At 38.1% G+C, this 22,049-nt stretch overlaps 1 protein-coding gene across 1 annotated transcript; it reads left to right on the top strand.

Moving 5' to 3' along the window:
- The first annotated feature begins 1,807 nt into the window (after nucleotides 1-1,807).
- Nucleotides 1,808-6,159, top strand: smtla (somatolactin alpha). The gene is made up of 5 exons (XM_020926820.1): nucleotides 1,808-1,820; nucleotides 1,897-2,066; nucleotides 5,194-5,307; nucleotides 5,686-5,865; nucleotides 5,965-6,159. The coding sequence occupies exons 1-5, from the start codon at nucleotides 1,808-1,810 to the stop codon at nucleotides 6,157-6,159; spliced, it is 672 nt and encodes a 223-aa protein (XP_020782479.1).
- The last annotated feature ends 15,890 nt before the right edge of the window (nucleotides 6,160-22,049 follow it).

Raw genomic sequence — 22,049 nt, 5'->3', positions numbered from 1 at the left:
AAATGGGGAGATAATGTTAAAATCACATTCCTTTTATCAAGTCAAGTAGAAAAAGTGTCATTATACAACAATTTAAGACAAATCGAAGGCGATATTCAACCTTTTCTCTGTTTGCTGGGGGTCATTTTGGACTTTATGTATGTGTGTATGTGCTTTTAACATGTGTGAATGAAACAAAACACACTCCAGGTATGCCTGTAATGAGGAAACAACAACTTTATAACATAAATCAGAAAAAAGGTGTAATATGAGCCCTTTAAACAATTGGCCTAGCACAACTGTATAGTTCCACCAGAAGGCCAAAGTGGGGGTAAAGCATTATAAGAAGATGGCTGCCACAATATTGACATTAACATTATAGGCTATAGCGGGCACACAGGCAGCATGCAGATAGGAGGCAAGATGTTGTCATGTTGAAGATAATAATTCATGGGCAGATGGCGGAACTGAAGAAACTGCCTAAAATTAGAATTAGCACAGGTTTGCCTTAACATCCAATGAAGCCAAAACCAAATAAAGTGCAAACAGACTGCTCTACCTCCTGTCCCATGAGGTATATTTAAATGATTTTTAAATATTTTAAAGTTTAGATATAAAAATATAAATGTAGAGATTTTAAAACAGTAACAAGGCAAGAACATTGTTTCATATTAAACAGTACGGCGTATGTGGAATCTTGTGTACGGAGAAACTCTACACTACACTAATACCACACTGCAACATGAGAGACCACTTCTACTAGCCTCTTACATTTAGTCATTGTCGTCCCACACCTCTTTAAGCTGTTTGTTGAGATTTCTGAGTTTTATTCAATTTGTGCTGTAATTATTCAAGACAAAAGGGAGAAAAGGGGGGATTTCTGAAGTGCTGTACGCCTACCTAGGCTGGCACATTTACAAGCAGGATTACTGTGAAGCCTGTTCTTCCTTCTGTGACAGCTAAATACAGTCATTACAAATGAAAAAGCATGGCTTCTGGGAAGAGCCGCTCTCACACAACACTGCTTTCATGAGTTCAATTGAATACAAATGCAGAAATAAAAGAAAGGTTTAAGGGGTTTTGATATATCCCAATGATTTTGTGCCTCACATCCTCTTTTTATACTATTATAGTTCTGTCTGTCTTTGGCAGCTCCCTCGTGTGTTTTAATATACATCTGAAATGTGCAGTCATCGTTCTTCTGCTCCGACGCTTTGTAAAATCAATTACATACAGCTTTGAGACAGTAGATACATTTAGTTTTGAGAAATGTCAAGATCTGTTTCTAATTTTCAACAAGCTGCCATCTTGTGATTATGAATGAGACATGAAGAACACTGCTTCACCAAGAAGCAGGGTCGTTTTACACAAACCTGCGCACGTCCAAAGTGACCTTTTCCCCATTCATGACCTGTACGGCCTTTAAAAGTAAGACCTCAGGGAGAGGATTCTACCAAAGGACTGGAAGAAGCTGTCAAGATGCACAGGAAGACAGGTACTGCTCTTGAGTAATGCTCACACTTAATACTAATTACAATTATATATGCTGAGAAATGATATATTTGCCACATGAAAGCTTACATTTATCTAAATAACATTATGACTATGACTAAAAGGTTTCAATAGGCTATTGTCAGCCAGTATTCACTCCTACAAGATTATGTTACTGTTTATTGTTGTTCTTTCCATGGAGCACTTTATGATGTTGTTAGTGAGTGACATTTAAGCAGTTATTATAGTTAAAATAACCAATAGTGAACGAGTACCTTCAGGTGTAATGGAAGTTATTATACTACACAAGCCACAAAAGGTTGTTGCATATTTGATAATGCATAGTAAATGTCAAAAAACTATTCAGAACAATACATGTGGATATAATGATGAACTGTTTTTGTGTATGTATATTTTTGCTTGCAGTCATACAGCGGGGGGGCTGGGCTGTTTTACTCTGGCCTTTTCTGTTTACCAAATGCATCCCACTGGATTGTCAGGATTGTCCGTCCATCTCTCAGGAGAAACTTTTAGATCGAGTCATCCAGCACGCTGAGCTTATCTACCGCGTCTCTGAAGAGTCCTGCACCTTGTTTGTGAGTACAACAATAATGCCACAAATGGATCTTTGCACCGGGGGAATAAGAAGGTACACTGAATCTGCTGTCTCCATAGTCTGACAATACAGCCTTGAGCGAGTGTGAATACATTACTATACACCCGAGAGTGACACAGACGGTGGTTTAAAATGGCATTCTTAGAGTGAGAAGGCCAAGCAAGCAGGAATAAATGACAACTTAGTCAAGTAATAATGAACTCTTCAAGCAACTTAAAAGTTAATGTGCTAAATAACCTATAATAGTGTTCAGAATTATAATTTAGGCATCTTACAGACAGCGTCTATGTACAATTATTCCAAATAAAATACTCACACTTACTCACAATACTCACAAAAAAATGAAGAAATAGGGCCCATATTACACAATGTTCTGATCTATGTTATAATGTTGTTTACTTATCAAAAACATAACTTGCGTTGCTTTGTTTCATCTACACGTTTCACACACAAACCCCGCATATTTAGGCAAAGTTCTTCTCTCAAACAAAAAACACTTTGATCCACCTTGTGATGTCATGTGATAATACAGGAAGTACATCATTGTGTTTTTAAACTCCATACACCATCACTAGCATAATTTAGATAAATTCAGCCATGGAATTGACAATCTGTATTAAACAAAAGGTAAAGGGTAACTTGAAAACTACCTTTTCATGACATCACAAGGAACAGAGCATTTTGAGTTTTTGGAAATGTAGAGAGACTAATAATCCAGGATTAACCAAACATGTCTAAATCAAACAAAACACATCTCCAGGTAGGTTTTTGATGAGCAACAACATTGTCAGATGGCTTAAAGCTCAAAAGAGTGAATTTCAATATTGAACAAATAATTCATTAAGAATACCCTATTATTGGATTCTTTGCTCTTAAGATCATGCCTACATTGAAACACCTTGCCTTGAGGTTGTCAAATAGACCTAAGCCCCAATTTGGACCCAAGCTTGATTCCTCTCTTTGCCTGACCTCCTTCTATGATTTCTCTACTTTAACAAAAAGAACTGAAAGAAATCCAAAATAACACGCTTCCTTAAACATTTAAAGCCAGTACAAATCCGACTGCCTCTATTTTAGCAGAACAACTCACTGAAAATAACTGCATTATTTATCAGATGATGCAAACCGCAACATTGAGAAATAGTTTGAGAAGGTGTTTTGTCAGCTCATTTAAACAAGCCTAGACCAAAAACATGTAGTACTTTCAGTTAAACTCTCCACATAATCTGTGTTTGATTCTGACAGGATCATCTCCTCTCTCCCACTCTTCAAAGTTCCCCTGTATCTCTCTTCTTCCGACTTGTAGATGTTTTATTGAAGACACAGGCCTTCAGTGGAGCATTACCGACGTGATAATGATATACGGCAGTGAGTTGTGCCACCTGTTGAACCCGGGTGTTTTCTCTAAGGTTCTCACATCCAAAATGGTCTTTGAAATGAAAAGATGTTGGGCTTGTTACTGAGCAGGCGCTGTGAGTGGTCCAGGGATTTGAAACCGTGTCTATGTTTTGCAAGTTACTTGCTGTTTGTTGTGTTGGTACAAAATCTACTGATCTAAACCTATATCTGAGAAAAACCTAAACCTCTTTATTGTCAACTGGTCGTAGGTGGTAGAATGTGCACGTCGGCTCGAGCTCAAATCTAAATGCTTTATTTTCTAGTTTTGAAAGAGCTATAGTTTAGATAAGTAGGCATTAAAAGTGTTCTGCACAATGTTTCCAGTGGAGGGTTCGGCACTTTCTTGTCTCCGTTGCTTTACCTGGAATGTTCCGTGGTATGACATTAATCATATCCATATTGCATTTATTTGTTATGGGTGTTTCAATTGGTCAATGCCATACCATACCAACTTTATTTATAAAGCACTTTACAGCTGGCCAAAGTGCTGTACACAAACACAGGATACACAAGGACAATCGCAGTACAAGACAATACACAATACAAACAACAATTAAAAACATAGAAAACAATAAGATACTCAAGAGCAAGAAATGTACATGTCACTTGTTAAAAGCCAGTGAAAAAAGGTGTGTTATATACTATCATTCCTTCTGTGAATAGGAGTGACTCCCCACAGATCTGTAACTGTAACGCAACGTAGTGCCGTTTGTCTCCCTCATGATAAAGTTTAATCTATACTGTGGAACATTCAAGACAAAGCAAAAACATTTCCACGGGGATGAGCACGTGGCAGATCCATCACTAGAAATGTTACGCAGTGCACCTTTAAAGCTACCGTGTGTAATTAAATTGGCCGACCCACCCATGTCACTATGTGCTGTTGGATGGTATTTATATAACTAATGTCTGATAGTGTGCCATGCAGCTTTGCCAGAAGAAGACCAAAGACCAAAGGTGAGACTAAAAAGACCAGGTGAGATGCGACAGGTTTCACATCTGCCATCTGCAGGTTAAAAAAAAATCTAAATAAACTTACAGATGGTAGCTTTAAGTTGGCAATGGTGACGAATTTTGCCAATATCCAACTGCATATTAAAATCTTTCTCCTGGCAATGTCACTTTATCCTTGGGCAAAATAGTTTTTCATGTGTTCCTGTATGGATTCATGTCGGTGCGTGGAGAGGACAGTGATGCCGAATGACAGCCACATATCCTCTAGCTAGCCCCAGGGCAGCTGCATCTACTGTACGAGAGCGTGGACAGTGAATGAATAGTAAAACATGAAGGGCCAAAAGGAGTTTGATGAAGCCACTGTATTACAATTTATTTGCATTTCTGTTTTTTAATACTATAGTTTTACTACGACATTGTCTCAAACTTACTATCTACTGATTTATCTAATCCTTCTACAAATACGGCGTTTCTCCAACATTATACTTGTCAGGTTAAGAAAACAGTTCCTTTAAAATGTTCATCAATCAGAATGAGTTTTTGGCAAACCTCTTAAAAACACTGCTTATGTAAATGACTTGAGTGAACGCATAGAGTTACTGCCCCCACTTCCTTTTGTTTATGCAAGGTCCTGTTGAGTTGTTCTTAAACTCCAATACACCCCGCTGTAGATGGTTTTGTAACACATTCTAAATCCTCTCAGATAAACGTTATGCTAATCATTTTCATGCATTTGTTGTGTGTGTGGGCTGCAGGAGGAGATGTTTGTTCCCTTTCCACTGCGTCTTCAGAGGAACCAGGCGGGCTACGCATGCATCACCAAAGCCTTACCTATTCCCAGCTCCAAAAGTGAAATCCAGCAGATCTCTGTAAGCACGCTATTGATTCACGGTTCAAGCATTTGCTCCTATTTTTCGCTCTTATGAAATGTCAGTCAGTTTTTGTGCAGTGTATTCAAGCGTAAAACAAATGCTAAATGCTAAAACTGTTCTCTACGCTGAGTTGAGTTAATATGTGGACTCTCAAACTGCAAGTACAATCTTCAGGGGCCAATTCTTTATCCTGTGCCCTTTTAGTTGAAATATTACCCTTCCAGTAGCTTAATGGCTAACTGTACATTGTCCTTTGTGCTTGCTGAGGACTATGCTTGGCCTATGGGAACTTGAATAAGACATTTTTTAATCTGAAAATCTATCTTATATTTCTGCAAGTAACATTGTGAAACTGTTTTTCTCTCCCCGTTGCAGGATCAGTGGCTTCTCCATTCAGTTATGTTGCTGGTACAATCTTGGCTAGAGCCTCTGGTTTACCTTCAGACTACTTTAGATCGATACGACGATGCCCCAGAATTACTTCTCAACAAAACAAAATGGCTGTCAGAAAAACTCTTAAGTCTTGAGCAAGGGGTTCTGGTTCTCATCACCAAGGTTCACATTTATATTTTCTTACACACAAAGATTCTCAGAGACACGGCAACGCTGAGCTTATATAACACCACTTATCTGTATCCTTTTGCTTCTCTACAGATACTAAATGAGGGGATGGTGTCGACAACTTACAGCGAGCGCGGAATATTTCAATACGACATGCAGCTTGACATGTTGGAATCGATCATGAAGGACTACACATTGTTCAATTGCTTCAAGAAGGATGCTCACAAAATAGAGACCTTTCTGAAGCTTCTTAAGTGCCGGCAAACTGACAAATACAACTGTGCATAACATCACATCTCTTAAATAATACACTCTTTAACGTTAAATGGATTCCTCGGGCTGGTTTGTGTGTGAGTGTGCAGACATGACCATTGCCTGGGGCGCTTGAGCTGTGCTAGCAGTGCATTACATTCTTTATTGATTGCTTTGGATCACCTTCAGACAAAACTAAGTAGGTGTAATGCCTTGCCCGTTCTTTAACGCACCACATTTCATATTCTCCGGTTCTGTTGTTATTTTAACCCAGGCAAGCCAACAAGGGGCATATCCACAAAAGATGATTTGCATGTTGAGCTGTCAAGAAAATCTGCATATCGCACCATTGATTTCCATTGGCTTTGTTCTTAACTCAAGTTTGTATTCCGCGCTGGCAGTGTTTTGATTATTCCCACGGCCCCTGGAGGATTGAGCCTGGCTGCCTGTTTTAAATGGGAGTTGGTTTCACTTCAGCATTAGTGAAATGAAACACTTTCACCGGAGACAGGAGTCAAACCGAGAGCAATCACTACTTAAAAAAAATAGTCACATTTTTGATTGGTGGAAGTGCAGAGAAGACAGGACGAGCAAAGGCAAAAGATGACAGCTAAAAGGGGAGCAAAACGACCTGAGTTTCACATTGGAAGCATTTACATTTTGCTCTCTGCCATTAAATATTCAGCTCAAATTCCTCCCAACGGTTCAGAGCCTCATCTTGTAATAATATATTTATTTCTCATCATTACACACTTGTATTCCCTTTGCAAAGTGCTTTTCGCTAATAAAGCAACTTGATTCCAACAAATGTGTGATCTGTGAGTTAATTAGTTCATCAAATGGAAATAACTTTGCTGATTTAGACAGTGGTTGCAGACTACTGGACTTAACTGAGGCATACTCAATTACAAATTATCATATGATCATTCAGTCACAGGGGGAAATTTGAAGTGTCTTGGAGAGAGAAAGACAGCTGGAAATATCTTAAGAAAACCCAACACAATTTAATAAACGATCATTAGCTATAAAGATTTATGTCATCTTTTCAATTACCTTTATTTGCAATCCAACACACATTCATTGTAATCCTAACTAAAAGAAAAATATTCACAGCAATGAGCATTCTGTAGAACCAATATACAGTTGAAAAGGCCTAATATAGGACTACACCACATGAAGCTCCTTATGATGCCCTGATTTGAAATGGCAGGGTACATTATTCTACTTCCTGCCCCCACACAGACAGGGAATGAGCTACAGAGAAGTGTGTTTTCTGATCTCAGCTTTCTTCAGATTTTCTTTCCCTGGATATCCTGTCTCTTCCATCCTCTCGGCTGTCCTGTGTTACCGTATCAGAAGATGTAAATCAACCTGTGGGTTTGGGGCTGGCGGTCGGGTGTGGGCTCAGAGAGGTGGTGTCGTGTGGAGTGGGTGGATGCAGAGGCAGGATGTGGTGCAGGGAGGAGGGGGCGGGTGTCAGCAGTGTCAGCTTTAGCTTCCTGGAGCCTAATCACTTCAGTATGGGCGCACCAAGGAGATCAGGTAGCCTCGTTTTGGCATAGATAGGCTAAATCTTCATTCTTCAAAAAATAGGACAGTGGAAAATGCAAGAACAATGATACTTGCTCAGCTAATGCAATTCATGGTGATATAAAAACACAATTTTAGAATATTATAGAAAATGTAATTTTTTGTGTTTTTAATAGCTGTTTTCTCTTATCATTGGCATATTCAGAGTTGTATTTTAAAGACGCACTATGTCATTTTTCTGGAAGGGGGTTCGAACTTTTTTGTTTCCATGAAATATGGATTTAAATGTATTTATTTCTATGGAAACAAGTAAGTGATGCTAACAAACGTGTACCATCCACCAGGCAAGTTACATGCGTCATTTTTTATTGATTCATGCAATTCTGTGTCATGCATTTGCAGTATTGGGAGTAACATGTTATAAAGGCAGTACACGGGGGGAAAAAAGTAATATTTTACTTGGTACAAATGTCAGTAATGCATGTTATGCATTTTTAACCTGGGTTGAAGGGATGGGTTTTTAATTTTTCTTTATACAAATTCACTATAATCACAGCGATATCAGCAGCAGTGAAACGCCATCATTACAGTTCCGAATGTCGGAACGGGCCCGGAGGTGCGTGTAGACGGTCAGATGATTGCAGGCGAAAGGACCAATGCCAATGCCCGATCTCGCTTTGAAGACACCCTGCTCCATGGGCTTGGGGTTCTCTCTGGGGCGGTCCTAGATTCCAAGATCTAGTCCTAGATTAGTCCTGGTTTAGACCTGTGTTAGACCTGGTTTAGTCCTGGTTTAGTCCTGGTTTACACCTGGTCCAGTTCTGGTTTAGTCTTTGTTTAGACCTGGTTTAGACCTGGTTTAATCCTGGTTCAGTGCTGGTTCATCTCTGGTTTAGTCCTGGGTTAGACCTGGTTCAGTCCTCCTGGTTCAGTCCTCAATTCAGTCCTGGTTTAGGCCTGGTTTAGTCCTGGTGCAGTTCTGGTTCAGACCTGGTTTAGACCTGGTTCAGCTCTGGTTCAGTTCTGATTCCATCCAGGTTTAGACCTGGTTCAGTCCTGGTTCAGCTCTGGTTCAGTCCTGGTTTAGTCCTGGTTTAGTCCTGGTTCAGCTCTGGTTCAGCCCTGGTTCACTCCCCCTGGGAGGGACAGTAACAAGTAATAAATAACACATTACAGTTTTGAAGTAACTTGCCCAAGAGTTGCATTTGTGATTTCAGTTTTCACCTTCCCCATGTCTCAGCCCTAAGCTCTTTACTTACTTGCAGTTATTCAAAAATAATTGGTCTCATTTATACGATTAACAAAATACAGACTGTCTTATGTTGTATGTCTCCTAAACACACACACACACACGTCAAGGAGCCAATGAAAAGCCCAAATCCACATTTGCAATATAAACTCAACTTGCCAAGTTACTGCTGCCAGTTTAATTAAATGTTTGCAAAGTAATCAGGCATAATTACATATCATTGCACAAATCATTGCAGGGAACTCTTAGTAAAAACACAGAATGTAAGAGGATGATACAGAAACAACACTTTCTTCTTTCCAAGTAGGTTACCCCGTACTTCACAACAGCCCTGATTTGACCTGATACGGGTTCTGACTGTTGGGGAGCAATCACAGGGGATAGAGCGCCCCCACCTTTTTGCCGAAGTTTTGAGGCCATAATATAATGTAAGATTTTGCCATAAGGGGCAGCAGGAGATGGGAGAGATGTTGGATATAGTGAAAAGGGGAATGAAGGACACACAGGTGATGGGAGAGGTAGCAGCAGCCCGGTGCTCTCACAGTCTAACTATTATAACCGGAGGAAAGGAAATCTCGACTGCTGGGATGCAAACGCACACTTGGAGGAGGCAAAAAGGCAGAGAAAGAGAAACGCAAAAGAAAATGTCATGAAAGCCAATGAATCCGCGGGTAAAGAGGCCAGCTCCATCTTTGATTTGTACCCCACAGTGGTGATGTGAAATGTGTCAGTCAAAAATAATGGATTATCGGCACGGTAGAAATGGGGAGGCTGAGGCTGGAAGTCAAATGTGAGGTTTCTGAAGTGGTGTGACATGCAGGTAAGTGGGCTAGACCTGCAGAGAAAATGAATGGCTAGAAGGCATTACATGGACACAGGAGATTGGAAGAGAGAACAGGATCTTATGTAGAACGCAAAATACTCAAAGTAAGAAAATGTACAACTGTAGCTGCAGCAAATTACTTACAATTACTGTATCTTATAAAAAGTATGTCTTTATCACTAATATATTTTTGTAAAGGTTTTGTTGTTGTTGTTGTTGTTTTTGAATAATAAAATGCAATATGTAGACTTTTTGATGAGGGTCTGCCATCTCCTTGTCTCCATAGAGATGCTGCTACTAATTATCTGTGGTAATGTATGAAATCAATATGTCAAAGGGAGCACCTTCAGAAAAAAAAAAAAAAAAAAAAAAAGAATAAAGAGAATATTTTAAAAATTATATATATATATATATATATATATATATATATATATATATATATATATATTTTTTTTTTTTTTTTTTTTATTGTTTAATTTTAATGGGGTTTTTTTCTTCAAATTGGCAGTATGGTGGTATGTTGAAAAAACTTCCTCCAAACAGATTAATAAATAAGTAAATAATCCCAATATGTCCCCTATATATATATATATATATATATATATATATATATATATATATATATATATATATATATATATATATATATATATATATATAAAGCCTAGTGGCATTACCTGCTTTCCTTCATGTAGAGAAATACATATAGGGCAGAGTCATTTCCTTCATTGTTAGAACCAACAGAGGGGGTCCACACAGTGCGTCACCTGCTCTAATCCCATGTGATCATATACGCCACATGAACAATGTGTCTTTGTTCATGTTCTGTTATTCCACTTCAAATTATGCATCAAGTCCCAGACTCCACAGCACTGGTTATGTTTTCACCTTCCCACGCAATAAATACTACATTTTATGTGTTTGCAAAGTTTGCCAAAAAGTTATTTTGAGACTTTAATTATGTCTTAAGGAAGTCTCAGGAAAAAGCCAAGTTACAAACCGTTTTGGTGCAGAGGTGTAGGGTCACTGCTGGAAGCGTTCTGAGATATGTCTGGCCTTTTGGTTGTATTGAACACATCAGTGGACCAGAGCAAAATACAAAAATGAGAAGATTCCAAACTCCAAACTGTATTTTTTATATCTGTTTTAACTCACCAACACTCTCATGTGAATTACTTTGAACTATTAGATTGAGTGAACACAACTCATTGTTTTCTGGTCACTGACAGTCACAGAGGTTTAAATTAAAGTTATATTGTAAACTGCAGTTTGGTATTTGGGAGTCAGCGTTTCAGATTCATGCAGCTAAAACCTGGAACAGTCTTCCTGAACATGTGAGACAGACTCTTCTGTGACGCTGTTTAAATCCAGGCTCAAAACATTGCAAAACTGTGCATATAACTGAAAGGTTTTCATTCTGCACTCTTCTCTCCAATTTATGTCTCTCTCTTTTAATTTTAATCTTCATGATTATTTATGTTTTGATTTGTTTTTATTATGATTTTAATGTATTTCTTATTCTGTAAAGCACTTTGAATTACTTTGTGTACGAATTGTGCTATACACATAAACTTGCCTTGCCTTGCCTTGCCTATTTCAGTTGTTCAAAGTAGTCTAAAAAAGTCAGATAAATATGTTATATGAAGAATGTTACAGTGTTCAAGGTTGTATAAATCCAATACTTAAATCTGTGGGTATATGTGAGAGTGCATAGCTTCAATCTATAAATCATAATGTCAGTGCACATGTTTGAAGCAATATTGGATTCAGTATCTTAAAAAATCTTTCGATTCAAAACTTCCAGTGGCTGCCTCGCCCATGTATGTTTTTAAGGTCTTCACTTTTGCTTTGATTCAGCAGTGGTTTTCTCTGTATTTGAGCGGCTACAATCCAGCTCAATGGAAAGATTTGCAGTGAAAGTAATTAAGTGATTATCTTGCGGATTACAGAAGCCACTGAGCAAACATGCTTACTCCCAAAATCTGTCAACGCGGTAGGGAACAGGCTATTTCCTGGTTCAAAGAGAAATATGTTGGCTCTAGCAGAGATCTGGTGTCCCACAAGGCATCTCATGTGAAAGGGAACACTGATTTGTATGCAGGTGTAAATACGTGGTTTACTGCAGATAGAGCTGTTAGAAAGTAAATGTAAGTTAGAGCACAAAGTAGATTGTAAATGCACTACATGTCATCAGAGTTACTGCTTAAGAAGAACAAGAAGGCTGAATATTTAACTATATTTAATATTTTAAAATTAGAGTATAGCTTACAAATAAAACAAGAATCATTACAACAATTATAAAGTTTAAAAAATTGACATTAATTTACATTTCACATAACCAATACCATTTCTTCTAGTGCCCATGCCCTGTTTGTTGTCACCATATGTTTTATATTCTACTGTAATGTTTTCATGCATGTCATAGACTCAACTTAGAGATATAATTCTTGATAAAGTACATGGTATGATTTGGTAAAAGGCCGACACACAGGTGATTCACATTCGTGTGCAAAGCTGCAGGTTTTTGAGAAGCATGTCCATCTTTGTGCCAATACGTCTGCTTGTTTTTCTAAGCTCAAAACACAAGCCAAATATGTAATGCAGTCTTCTCTCTTCAGGAAGTACTTTCATAACTTTAAATATGATCATTTCCTCTTCGGGATATAGTCCTGGCATTTGTATTTGCTTTGCTTATATCTGTTTTTGGAGCAGAGAAAAATATAACTGAGAGCTCACAGATCATAATGCTGAGACCCCTGGCCGCAGATCTGAAGCAGGTTTGATAAGTGTGCTAAATTCAGATTGGGTTTGGGGATTGGGATTTCTCGCCTTTACCTCTGCCTGACAAAAGCACCCGTCACATTGTTTGCACTGTAGACACTAAATATACTTACTGCCAGCATGCTGCATGTCACTTTTTGCCTCCACACTAATCGCCATTTGGCCTTTGCCTTCTACTTCTACATAAATCCAGGAGTCCACCTGCTGGCACACTGAGGATTGGAGCCATGTAAGATAAAAACAATAGCTGCATTGGTGTAGTGAAGGTCATTTGCCTGATATAAATGATCTGACCTGAACTAAACTTTAAAAACACAGAGGAGCTATTTGGATTACCCAGATGAAAGGAGTTGAAGGCAAGTGTCCTCTTAAGTTTATGAGGTAATAGCATTGGAATATGGTGTATATTATTCTTTAATATTGTACAGCTTTATCAAGCTCAACACTGACCACATGCTCCAGTTCCATAAGTAAATGTTCCATTCATTTTCCTCATAAACTTCAAATATCTCAGATATTTAGAGTTCAAAGGCATCTCCATGATAACTAATATCCATTACAAAGGTTTTTGAGTCCAAAGGCACATTTAAAATGCAAGATTGGGAAAAATGTTTTAATAACTTAGTGGTTTACAATGTTTGAGAAATAGATTTTACAAAACAAAATGATATGTCCTGTGGTCATTAGTTACCACATAGCTGATTAGCCTTGAGCAAGCTTTGAAACTTTTTTTTTTTATTTCAATTTATTTATTATTTTTACTTTTATTTATTTATTTAAGTTAAGCAAGGGTAGGCGCTCACTGTTAAACTCCATAAACAAGCTCTGTCTATTTATGTTCTGTTAGCTTACAAGTGTTGTATGGCATGAGTCCCCCCATCACAAAGTAATATTGCACAAAAACGCACAACAACTATTGCCGCAAAAGGATAATGAATCAGTTTGGAAAGCACACTTGTCAGTTGTGGTTGGGTGAAGCTGTGTGCACATCCCAAATGCACAGTTTAAACACGGTGCAATGTTAATGTGACTGTAACTCACACACAGGAACTTGTGCTGACAGTTCACAACACCCAACACACAAATCTGCAGCTGAAGACACAAGAGTGTATTGTTACAACATAAACACATTAGGTTAGAGGTGCAAATAGCAAACAATATGTTTTTCCCTTCAGAATAAGAATAAGCATTTGAATATAAATGAGTTGCTACACCACTCCTGAATTCATAAACAATAATACAAGGTTTAGTTAAGATAAGAATTGTTTGATGGAGTTTTTTTCCCCACCCAATTTCTTTATTTTATAGGTCAATATTTTGTCTCATTCTTTTTTCCTCTTAGTTTTTTTTTTTTTTTTTTTTTTTTTTAAGTATAAATATATGCATTCACAGGAAGAATACTTGGAAAATGTATTTAATTACAGAATACTGAATACCTGAATTGAAATGTATTTTGTAGCACATTTTGATACATGGGTAATCAAGTACTGTATTCTGAAAATAAAGAATAATGTTAAATCTATTATGTTAAATGCATTATATTAGATTAAAGGACAAGACATTCATTATTTTTGTCATTATGCATTCATTTATATCTAATTAGAGACAGAAAACTGCATGCACACACTGTAACAGTTGTGTTTTCTTTTGTTTTCTCACTAATATTGTGTATTTCAAAGCCAAAATTGCATGAAGTACAGCCCTGTATTCCTTTTAATTAAGTAGAGAGTACCACCAAATGAAAAAGTAGCTGTACCAGAATACAGTCACTCAAAATTAGTATTCAGAGTATGTATTTTTGGTACATGTATTCAATTACTTCCCATCACTGAGTACATGTTAGTATATGTTGTTTATAGTCATTTTTCATTTCTTCATCATAACTACTCTGACCCTGCTCTGTATTGAAAATATATGTGTATGTTTTGATTTGAGCACCTGACAGGGCATGTGGTTAGTTTGTGTGTTATTTCAGAGCTGTTCTATTGACAGGGTGGACACAGTTTCCTGAATTGTTTCTCTCAGGGCTGAAGGACAAAACTCCTGCTCTGAGCCAAGACACCTTATCTCAGCCTGGCAGGCCGCACACAGGATGGAGAGAGCCGCACCATAGCAGGCTAAAGGCTAAAGGAGCTATTGTCTAAGTGTGAGTCAATGAAGAATACAAGGTGAACTACTGGCCACATATTTAAGTGTCTGTTCTGGCAGTGAAAGGCCAGTTTAGTATAATTAGTGCCGGAGTATGAAGTATTGTTGTGCCCACTGCTGTTGCCAACTGTTGTTGACTTTTAAATGTCAAAAAAGCAGCAAAAAGAGCATGTACTGCCAGTTGGACTTTCCTGTTCATGCCATCTGCTGATGAAAAGAGGGAATGGACATGTTTCAGTGCTGTCTTTCTTTTACTTTCTTGATTCAGTCCTTCTTTCATATTTTTATTTCGACTGTTATATTTATTTATTAGTCAGTTAATTAGTCATTTAGAATATGCGTTATCGCCATCGTCAGTGAACACAGTTTACAAATGGAATGTTCTTTGGCAGTTTTGTGTAACATAAAACAATGAGTACTAACATTAAAATGCATTGTTTAAAGGTCTTATATTACACTAAATTGACTCTTGTGAGCTTTAAATCAGGTTATAATGTTGTTACCTCATCAAAAACATACCTGAAGTTGTGTTTTGTTTCATTTACACATGTTTGAGTAATCCTTTTTTATTCTTAGTCTACATCTCCAAAGCTCAAAATGCTCTGTTCCACCTTGTGATATCACGAAGCTGTAGTTTAGCTGAAGTTAACAGCTACCTTTTACCTTTTGTTCAGTAAACATCAGCATTTCCAGGTCTGAAATGATCAAAATGATTCCGGTGAAGGAGCTCTTCCTCTACTACCACATGAGAATAGATTGTTTCCATTTGAGAGAAGAACTCAGCCTAAATATGCAAGGTTTGTGTGTTAAACATGTGTGAATGAAACAAAACACAACTCCAGGTATGTCTTTGATAAGGAAACAAAATGATAACAGATCAGAAAAGAGCTTAATATGGGCCCTTTAAATATAAAACAAGATCAAACAGAAGTCATGCATAAAATAAACTACTTGAATATGAATAAACTTTGAATAAATGTAAATACAAAATACATACGGTATAAAACTAGTAATGTAAAATAGAAGTTTTGTTGACGTGACTTTTTAGAAGTGACAGGTGTGAATTTATCCATCTATCCATCCAGTGTGCATGTTCATACTTAAGATATCAGATTTGGTGTAATGACGCATTAGATCCACTAGATGGAACACAACCTCCTCAAATGAGTTTAAGAGTGGGCGCTCACCCATAAAAACAGGTTGGAAAAAGCTAGACCATAGAAGCAAAATAAAAAGAATTCCTTCACTCAAAATAATTAAAACTAAATTAATGTCAGGCAAGTTTTTATTTTATTTTACAATATTTTAGTATTGGTTCAAATCCAGCCACTTATGCAATTTCACCTTCAATCTAAATGCCATTGTAACATAATTTAATTTTAACAGAAGCTGAAAATGTGTTCCTTCCTATAGTTCCTTCCTTTGCTTTATTCCTAGCTCCTTGTCTCCTTTCCTTCCTTCCTTCCTTTGACACTTTTTCACCCCTGCTCTGTCCCTCTCTCTCAGCGGGACCTCGTGCAGTATCTACCCAAACACCGCCGTGTTGTTTAGGGCTGTGTCTGACCGCGCCCTCACTCTAATTGCCAAAGCGTTTTTTCTTTCCAAATTGCAATTACTGATAATCTGAGCGAGCTGATGGGGACAAGTGATTGTAAAAGCTTTAGTGGGTTGTGTATCTGGCATCGGCTTAATTGTCAACAACATTCTGGCTCGTTTCTGAAGCTGCGCGGCGGAGAGTGATTGTACGGAGCGCACTGGAGGCCAAAGCGTCAGCGGGCGCGTCACGTGGGACCACTTTGAAGTACGCTCCAGAAAACGTGCCAGGGAATGTGTGCGTTTGGCTGTCTAAATATTTGTGCCCTAAAATGAAGTGATAAACACATTCAATTAGTGCGGTTTATTTTGGATGTCTTCATAGAAATTATAACTCACGGGATATCCTTTTAAAATGCTCATTACTTAAAGGTGCACTGCGTAACTTTTTTTCTGGAGAGAGGCTGGTGATGTTATTCCTTTGCCTTGATTGATCCACAGTATGGCATTAAACATAGACCATATGTCTCTCCATGGACACAAGCAAATGACACCACTAGACCATGTTACAGGTAAGATCTATGGAGAGGCAAACCCACTCACCGTATGAATACAGGTTTCACGGTATTTTTGAGCTATATGCAAGATATAATAAGAGGTATACTGGCATACTTGTAATAGTCCAAGCAATGTAGTAAAATCTCCATGGAGTCAGAGGTGGTAGGTCTCCCCCTGGAAAAGTTACACAGTGCATCTTTAAATATTTGAGCTTAACAGATAGTGTCGTAGTACTTAAAACCAGCCTCAAGACCGTTTTTTTTACGATCTTGGTCCTGTCTTGGACTTGAGGTTTGACACTTGACGAGTGATAAAATGGTGATAGATTTACAAAAACTTTGATATATATGTGCTAAAATAACCGTAAAATACAAATAAATGTAAAAAATACTAGTATTAAATGTCTGCAATTTGGTCTTGATGGGCCATGGTCTCAGTCTTGTCTCGGTCTAGGCCTTTAAAAGTCTTGGTCTTGTCTTGGTCTCGACCCTCAAAGGTCTTGGGGTCGTCCTCGTCTCAGGACCCTATGGTCTTGGACAGGTGTTGGTCTTGATTAGTGCGGTCTTGACTACAACACTAATAACAGATTTCCATCAGTCTTGGTGTTTTGTTTTGGGTTTTTTTTTAGATTTTCTTTTTGTCTAGAATAGAATCCCCATATTATTACTATAGTACTTCAGAAGTGTATATTTCCATCTGTGTTCCAATTTATATCTTTGTTCCCTTCAGTACTGTCAGTCCATTCTGAAATGCACAAATGAGTCATTGTCTATTACTTTTATGCTCATCTTGTTCTAATAATATTTTGCTAAACGTTCATCATTCTAAGCTGTTTCTATTGATAAGTATGCATAGCTATCCAGTGGAAGCAGGTGATTTAGTACTAGTATGTGTAGGGTGAGTTGCCTTGACCTTTTTTTCTCTTGTCTCGTGTCAAACCTCAGCCCGGCTCCCTCTGCAGACAGAAACAGGAAATGACCCAACTCAAACAGGAAGTGCTGCGAGGTGACCAGTAGCCGTCTTTGGGGCGGTGGGGATGTTTTATGGAGAGCGTTGGGTTTTGGTGGGCCTTCCTCTGGTCCGGCTGCACCACTGTTTCAGCAGTTTGGGACAGGAAACAGCTGTGAGGAGCGAGGAGGAGAAGGAGGAGGAGGAGAGGAGGGGTACAGACCTGCTCCCAGCCGTTTGAGGGTTACACACCAGTATCAATCAAAATACATGAAGCACAAGTTCTGCTGAAAAACCACATTGTGTTAGCACATTGGCACAGGACACAGAAAATATAAAAAAAGTCTCAGACAGGTTTTATGAAGGCTGTAGGCAATCAAAACTTTATAGTTCTTGGCGACTGACTAAGGGCCCAGATTATGCTATTTTCTGATCTACGTTATAATGTTTCCTCATCAAAAACATACCTGGACTTGTGTTTTGTTTCATTTGCACATGTTCAATGCACAAACTCTGCATATTTAGGTTGAGCTCTTTTCTCAAATGGAAAATACAATCCTGGAAGTGCTCCGCGGTGTTTTTAAAATCCATACATCTTCATGAGTATCATTCGGATGATGCCAATCTAGTGAACAAAACATAAAAAGGGCTACTCAAGCTTGTATGAATGTTTTTTTAAAGGAGGTAACAACATTCTAACATGGCTTAAAGTTCACAAGAGTCAAGTTTGCACAACATAGGGCCTTTAAGAGAGTCATGAAAACAGTAAAGAGGGATATATTTATTAAATTGGCTTTTGGGGTCACTCACAGCAGCAGATTCTCACTTATAATAGTTTTGAATGTAAAAGGGCCATAAAGCAAAGGGCAAGCACAACAAAAGCACTTTGGTTTGCTGAATCACCGACCATCTGATTGGTCCTCCTGCTCTGTTCTGGTGGAAGACGCTTTGCCTGGAATGTTCCACAGTATGAAATTAAACTTTTGTAACTGCATAAAGACGCCAACAGGCCAAGTTACAAGTCTGACCTACCCGCAACCCTGCTCACTATAATAAATCCCATTTGTTTAGGTATTTTTGAGGAATTAGAACACAGGTAATAACACAAAAACAATCCATAGAGTGAATTGTTTTACACATTTCACTAAAACTTTTCACATAACTAGCTTTTATGTTCTGTTATAAACGGCAAAAATATGTTCTTCAAGAGGAGTTTTAAAAATAGATTTATATCTGTTCCTAAGATAGAATTTGGCATAGAGCAGCAGTGTAATGTCAAGCAGATGAGCAGTAAAAGTCAAAGACGAATGCACGCTTGAGTGAGACGAGGACATTGGAATAGTTCAAGCTCATATTGGAACGTGTCATGTGACCATAAATTAGTGGCCACATCACCACTCGGAGCTGGGTGGCTTCTCTGTGGTTTTCTGCCCCAGACACTCAGCATATGCGCCATTAATTTCATACCATCATGCTGCAAAGTGATGGATTAGAGTGATTTAAACTGCTTTAGAGGAGGACAACAACACTATTTCAATTGGTCACAGATGTAAAGTGAAGTTTTGGGGAAATTGAATTCGTATTTTTGTGTGAGGTCAGGGCTTTTTACCTCTGCGCCTCCTGGGGGTCACCTGTCAGCTCTGTCAGGTGAAAGTGAGAACTGGACAAAAGGTAAAAGGTAGCTGTTAACTTGAAAAGTACCTTCGTGACATCACAAGGTGGAACAGAGCGTTTTGAGCTTTGGAGATGTAGACACTGACAGAGGGTCACTCAGAGGGTTACTCAAACATGTGTGAATGAAACACAACTCCGGGTATGTTTTTGAGGAAGTAACAAATTTTTAACATGGATTAAAGCTCTTAGGAGTCAATTTTGTGTAATATAGTACTTTTTAGGCACAGGGTCATGACAACAATAGAGAGGGATGTATTTATTTAATATTTAAATTGGTCACAGATGTATAAAACATTCTCTGTAAAGTGAAGTTTTGGGGAAATTGAATTTGTATTTCTGTGTTGTGTCAGGGCCTTTTACCTGGGCGCGTCTCGGGGGTCACCTGTCAGTTCTGTCAGGTGAAAGTGTGAGCTGGAGTTTGATCAAGCCAGTGGGGAAAGCTAACATTTACAGCTAACATTTACAGAAGGGCTGAATCACAGAGGACATTCTACATCAATGGTACATTATATATTGCAGTGGTATTGCTTTCATAACACATTTTCAATATCTCTTATTCCCTAAATATTTCACCACAGTGATTTTGCAACTGTTGTGAAAGTACGAGTGGTTTTATTTAGTATGCGAATTCCCTCAGCTTTAGTAGGACTATATTAGGAGAAGCAGGCCCTATTATTATAGCACTGGCAGCATTTTTTGGAGTCGTAGTCACTAGACAGAGGTGGATAAAATATAGCCAAAAAAGTGACTCAAGACACTGTAACAATACATCAAAGAGGTCAAATTTGATGGAATTAATGGAGAAAAGGAAAAAAATAAGTATTTTGGGAAACTCAAGTAAATGTAACTGTAAATGTAGCTGAGTACTACCCATCTCTGGTCATAGAAGTAATAGTAGTAGTAGAGGTAGAAGTTGAAGTGGCAGTAGTAGGTAGTCGCGTGTGCTCAAAGAGAATACTCAAGTAAATAAAAGTATTTTAGTAAACTATTCAAGTAAATGTAACTGTCATTGTAGCTGAGTACTACCCACCTCTAGTCATAGTAGTAACAGTAGTAGTAGTGGTCGAAGTTGAAGTGGTTCTGTTAGGTAGTCACGTGTGCTCAAAGAGATTACTCAAGTAAATAAAAAGTATTTTAATAAACTACTCAAGTAAATGTAACTGTAAATGTTGCTGAGCACTACCCACCCCTGGTTATAGTAGCGGTAGCTGTAGTAGTAGTAGTAGTAGTAGTGGTAGTAATAATAATAATAGTAGTAAGTAGTAGTAGTAGTAGTAGTAGTAGTAGTAGTAGTAGTAATCATGAGTACTCATCTGTTGTCTTGTCTGAGAATTGTAGTAAAAATGTTTATGTGGTCTCACCATTTCCTCATGGTACATTCTCTTGTTTTTAATTACTCTTTTGTTGCAGTACTTATTACTACTACTAAGCATGAGTGTTCTTTTTTTTAAATAGAAACAGTACTTTAACTTTCACCTTTATTTTGGCTCTAGAGTCAAGTGATGAATCTCAGAGTTCAAATGATGGATCTGAAGGCGTTTGCAAAGAAACCACCATCTTTCACTTTGGTCTGGGCAGGTCTGAGTGCAGAGGAGGCTGGGAGGCATTAGCAGGTAACTAGAGCTGCCCCGTGGGACCGTCCCAGCCAGCGAGCGTGCACACAGCAGTGAAAGATGCTGTCACTCCCTACACACATGACCCCAATGCATTTTTCTTTGTTACACTATAGAAACAAATGCAATGAGAAAGACAGCAGATAAACAAGAGCAGTGCCCCATGGGTGTACAGGCCTATCTAACTTTGTTTATTGTTGACTATGGCACACATAATATCAATCTAATCATATGACAGTGTGTATGTAAATACTGGGGGTGGTATTTTCTTTAGAAACATCTGACATTTCATAATGTCTGTGACACAGCTGTAGAAACTGCATCTGGAAAACAGCTATATTAAACCAAATCTAGCCTGTTTGGACTTGAAAGTAAACCCAGTCTGTCCACATTATGTTGGTTTTGTTGATAAAATTTGTACCATAAGTAAAAAATACAAAATATGCCTGATATTACCTACATCATCTGGTTTCATGCAGTATTTATACTAGCTACTGTTGTTAATCAGGAGGTTGTTATTGTCGTTATAATTCTATTCTTGTATTGATACTTTGCAGTGACATTGTAGTGGGGGTTTTACTATATCTCTAATGGTGGAATGTTCAGCAGTTACCATAGGACACAATGCACACATTCACATTGCACACTATCAAAAAAAGTGTAAATTGTCTGAAAACTCAAGAAAACACAAATTTAAACAACACATTGTCAGGACCCTGTGATCAATACAAGCATTCATGGTCCTGTTTAGGTCATGACTATAATTATTTGTGTGAGAGACTTGTTTAACAGCACAAATCAGCTCATCTGTTGTGGTTTCTAGAGTCACAACAAAGCTCAGTTAGTTTAAAGTCTGACTTGAGTAACAGAGCTTCAGAGAGAGTAGAGCCAATAGACCTACAACTATACCACCATTTTTTAAGAGTCACAATTGGGCACCTCTTAACATTTGTTACCGTAGGTGGGTGAAAGACAAAACACTTTTTGACCCATGCTTCAATACTTCCGATGGGGGCAACTGTGCACCTCGTGGGCACCATTCTATAATCCCAGTTCAAAAATACCTTTA

The sequence above is a fragment of the Boleophthalmus pectinirostris genome, unplaced genomic scaffold, assembly GCF_026225935.1.
Source record: "Boleophthalmus pectinirostris isolate CB_2022bp ecotype Guang Dong unplaced genomic scaffold, ASM2622593v1 HiC_scaffold_9, whole genome shotgun sequence".
NCBI lineage: Eukaryota > Metazoa > Chordata > Actinopteri > Gobiiformes > Gobiidae > Boleophthalmus > Boleophthalmus pectinirostris.
This window is presented reverse-complemented; position numbering and strand designations above follow the sequence as displayed.

What these genes read in the sequence shown, in the direction of transcription:
- smtla (XM_020926820.1), top strand. An exon ending in GTGAAATCCAGCAGATCTCT is followed by an intron (nt 5,308 to 5,685) that starts GTAAGCACGCTA and finishes TCCCCGTTGCAG; the next exon opens with GATCAGTGGCTTCTCCATTC. An exon ending in TTCTGGTTCTCATCACCAAG is followed by an intron (nt 5,866 to 5,964) that starts GTTCACATTTAT and finishes GCTTCTCTACAG; the next exon opens with ATACTAAATGAGGGGATGGT.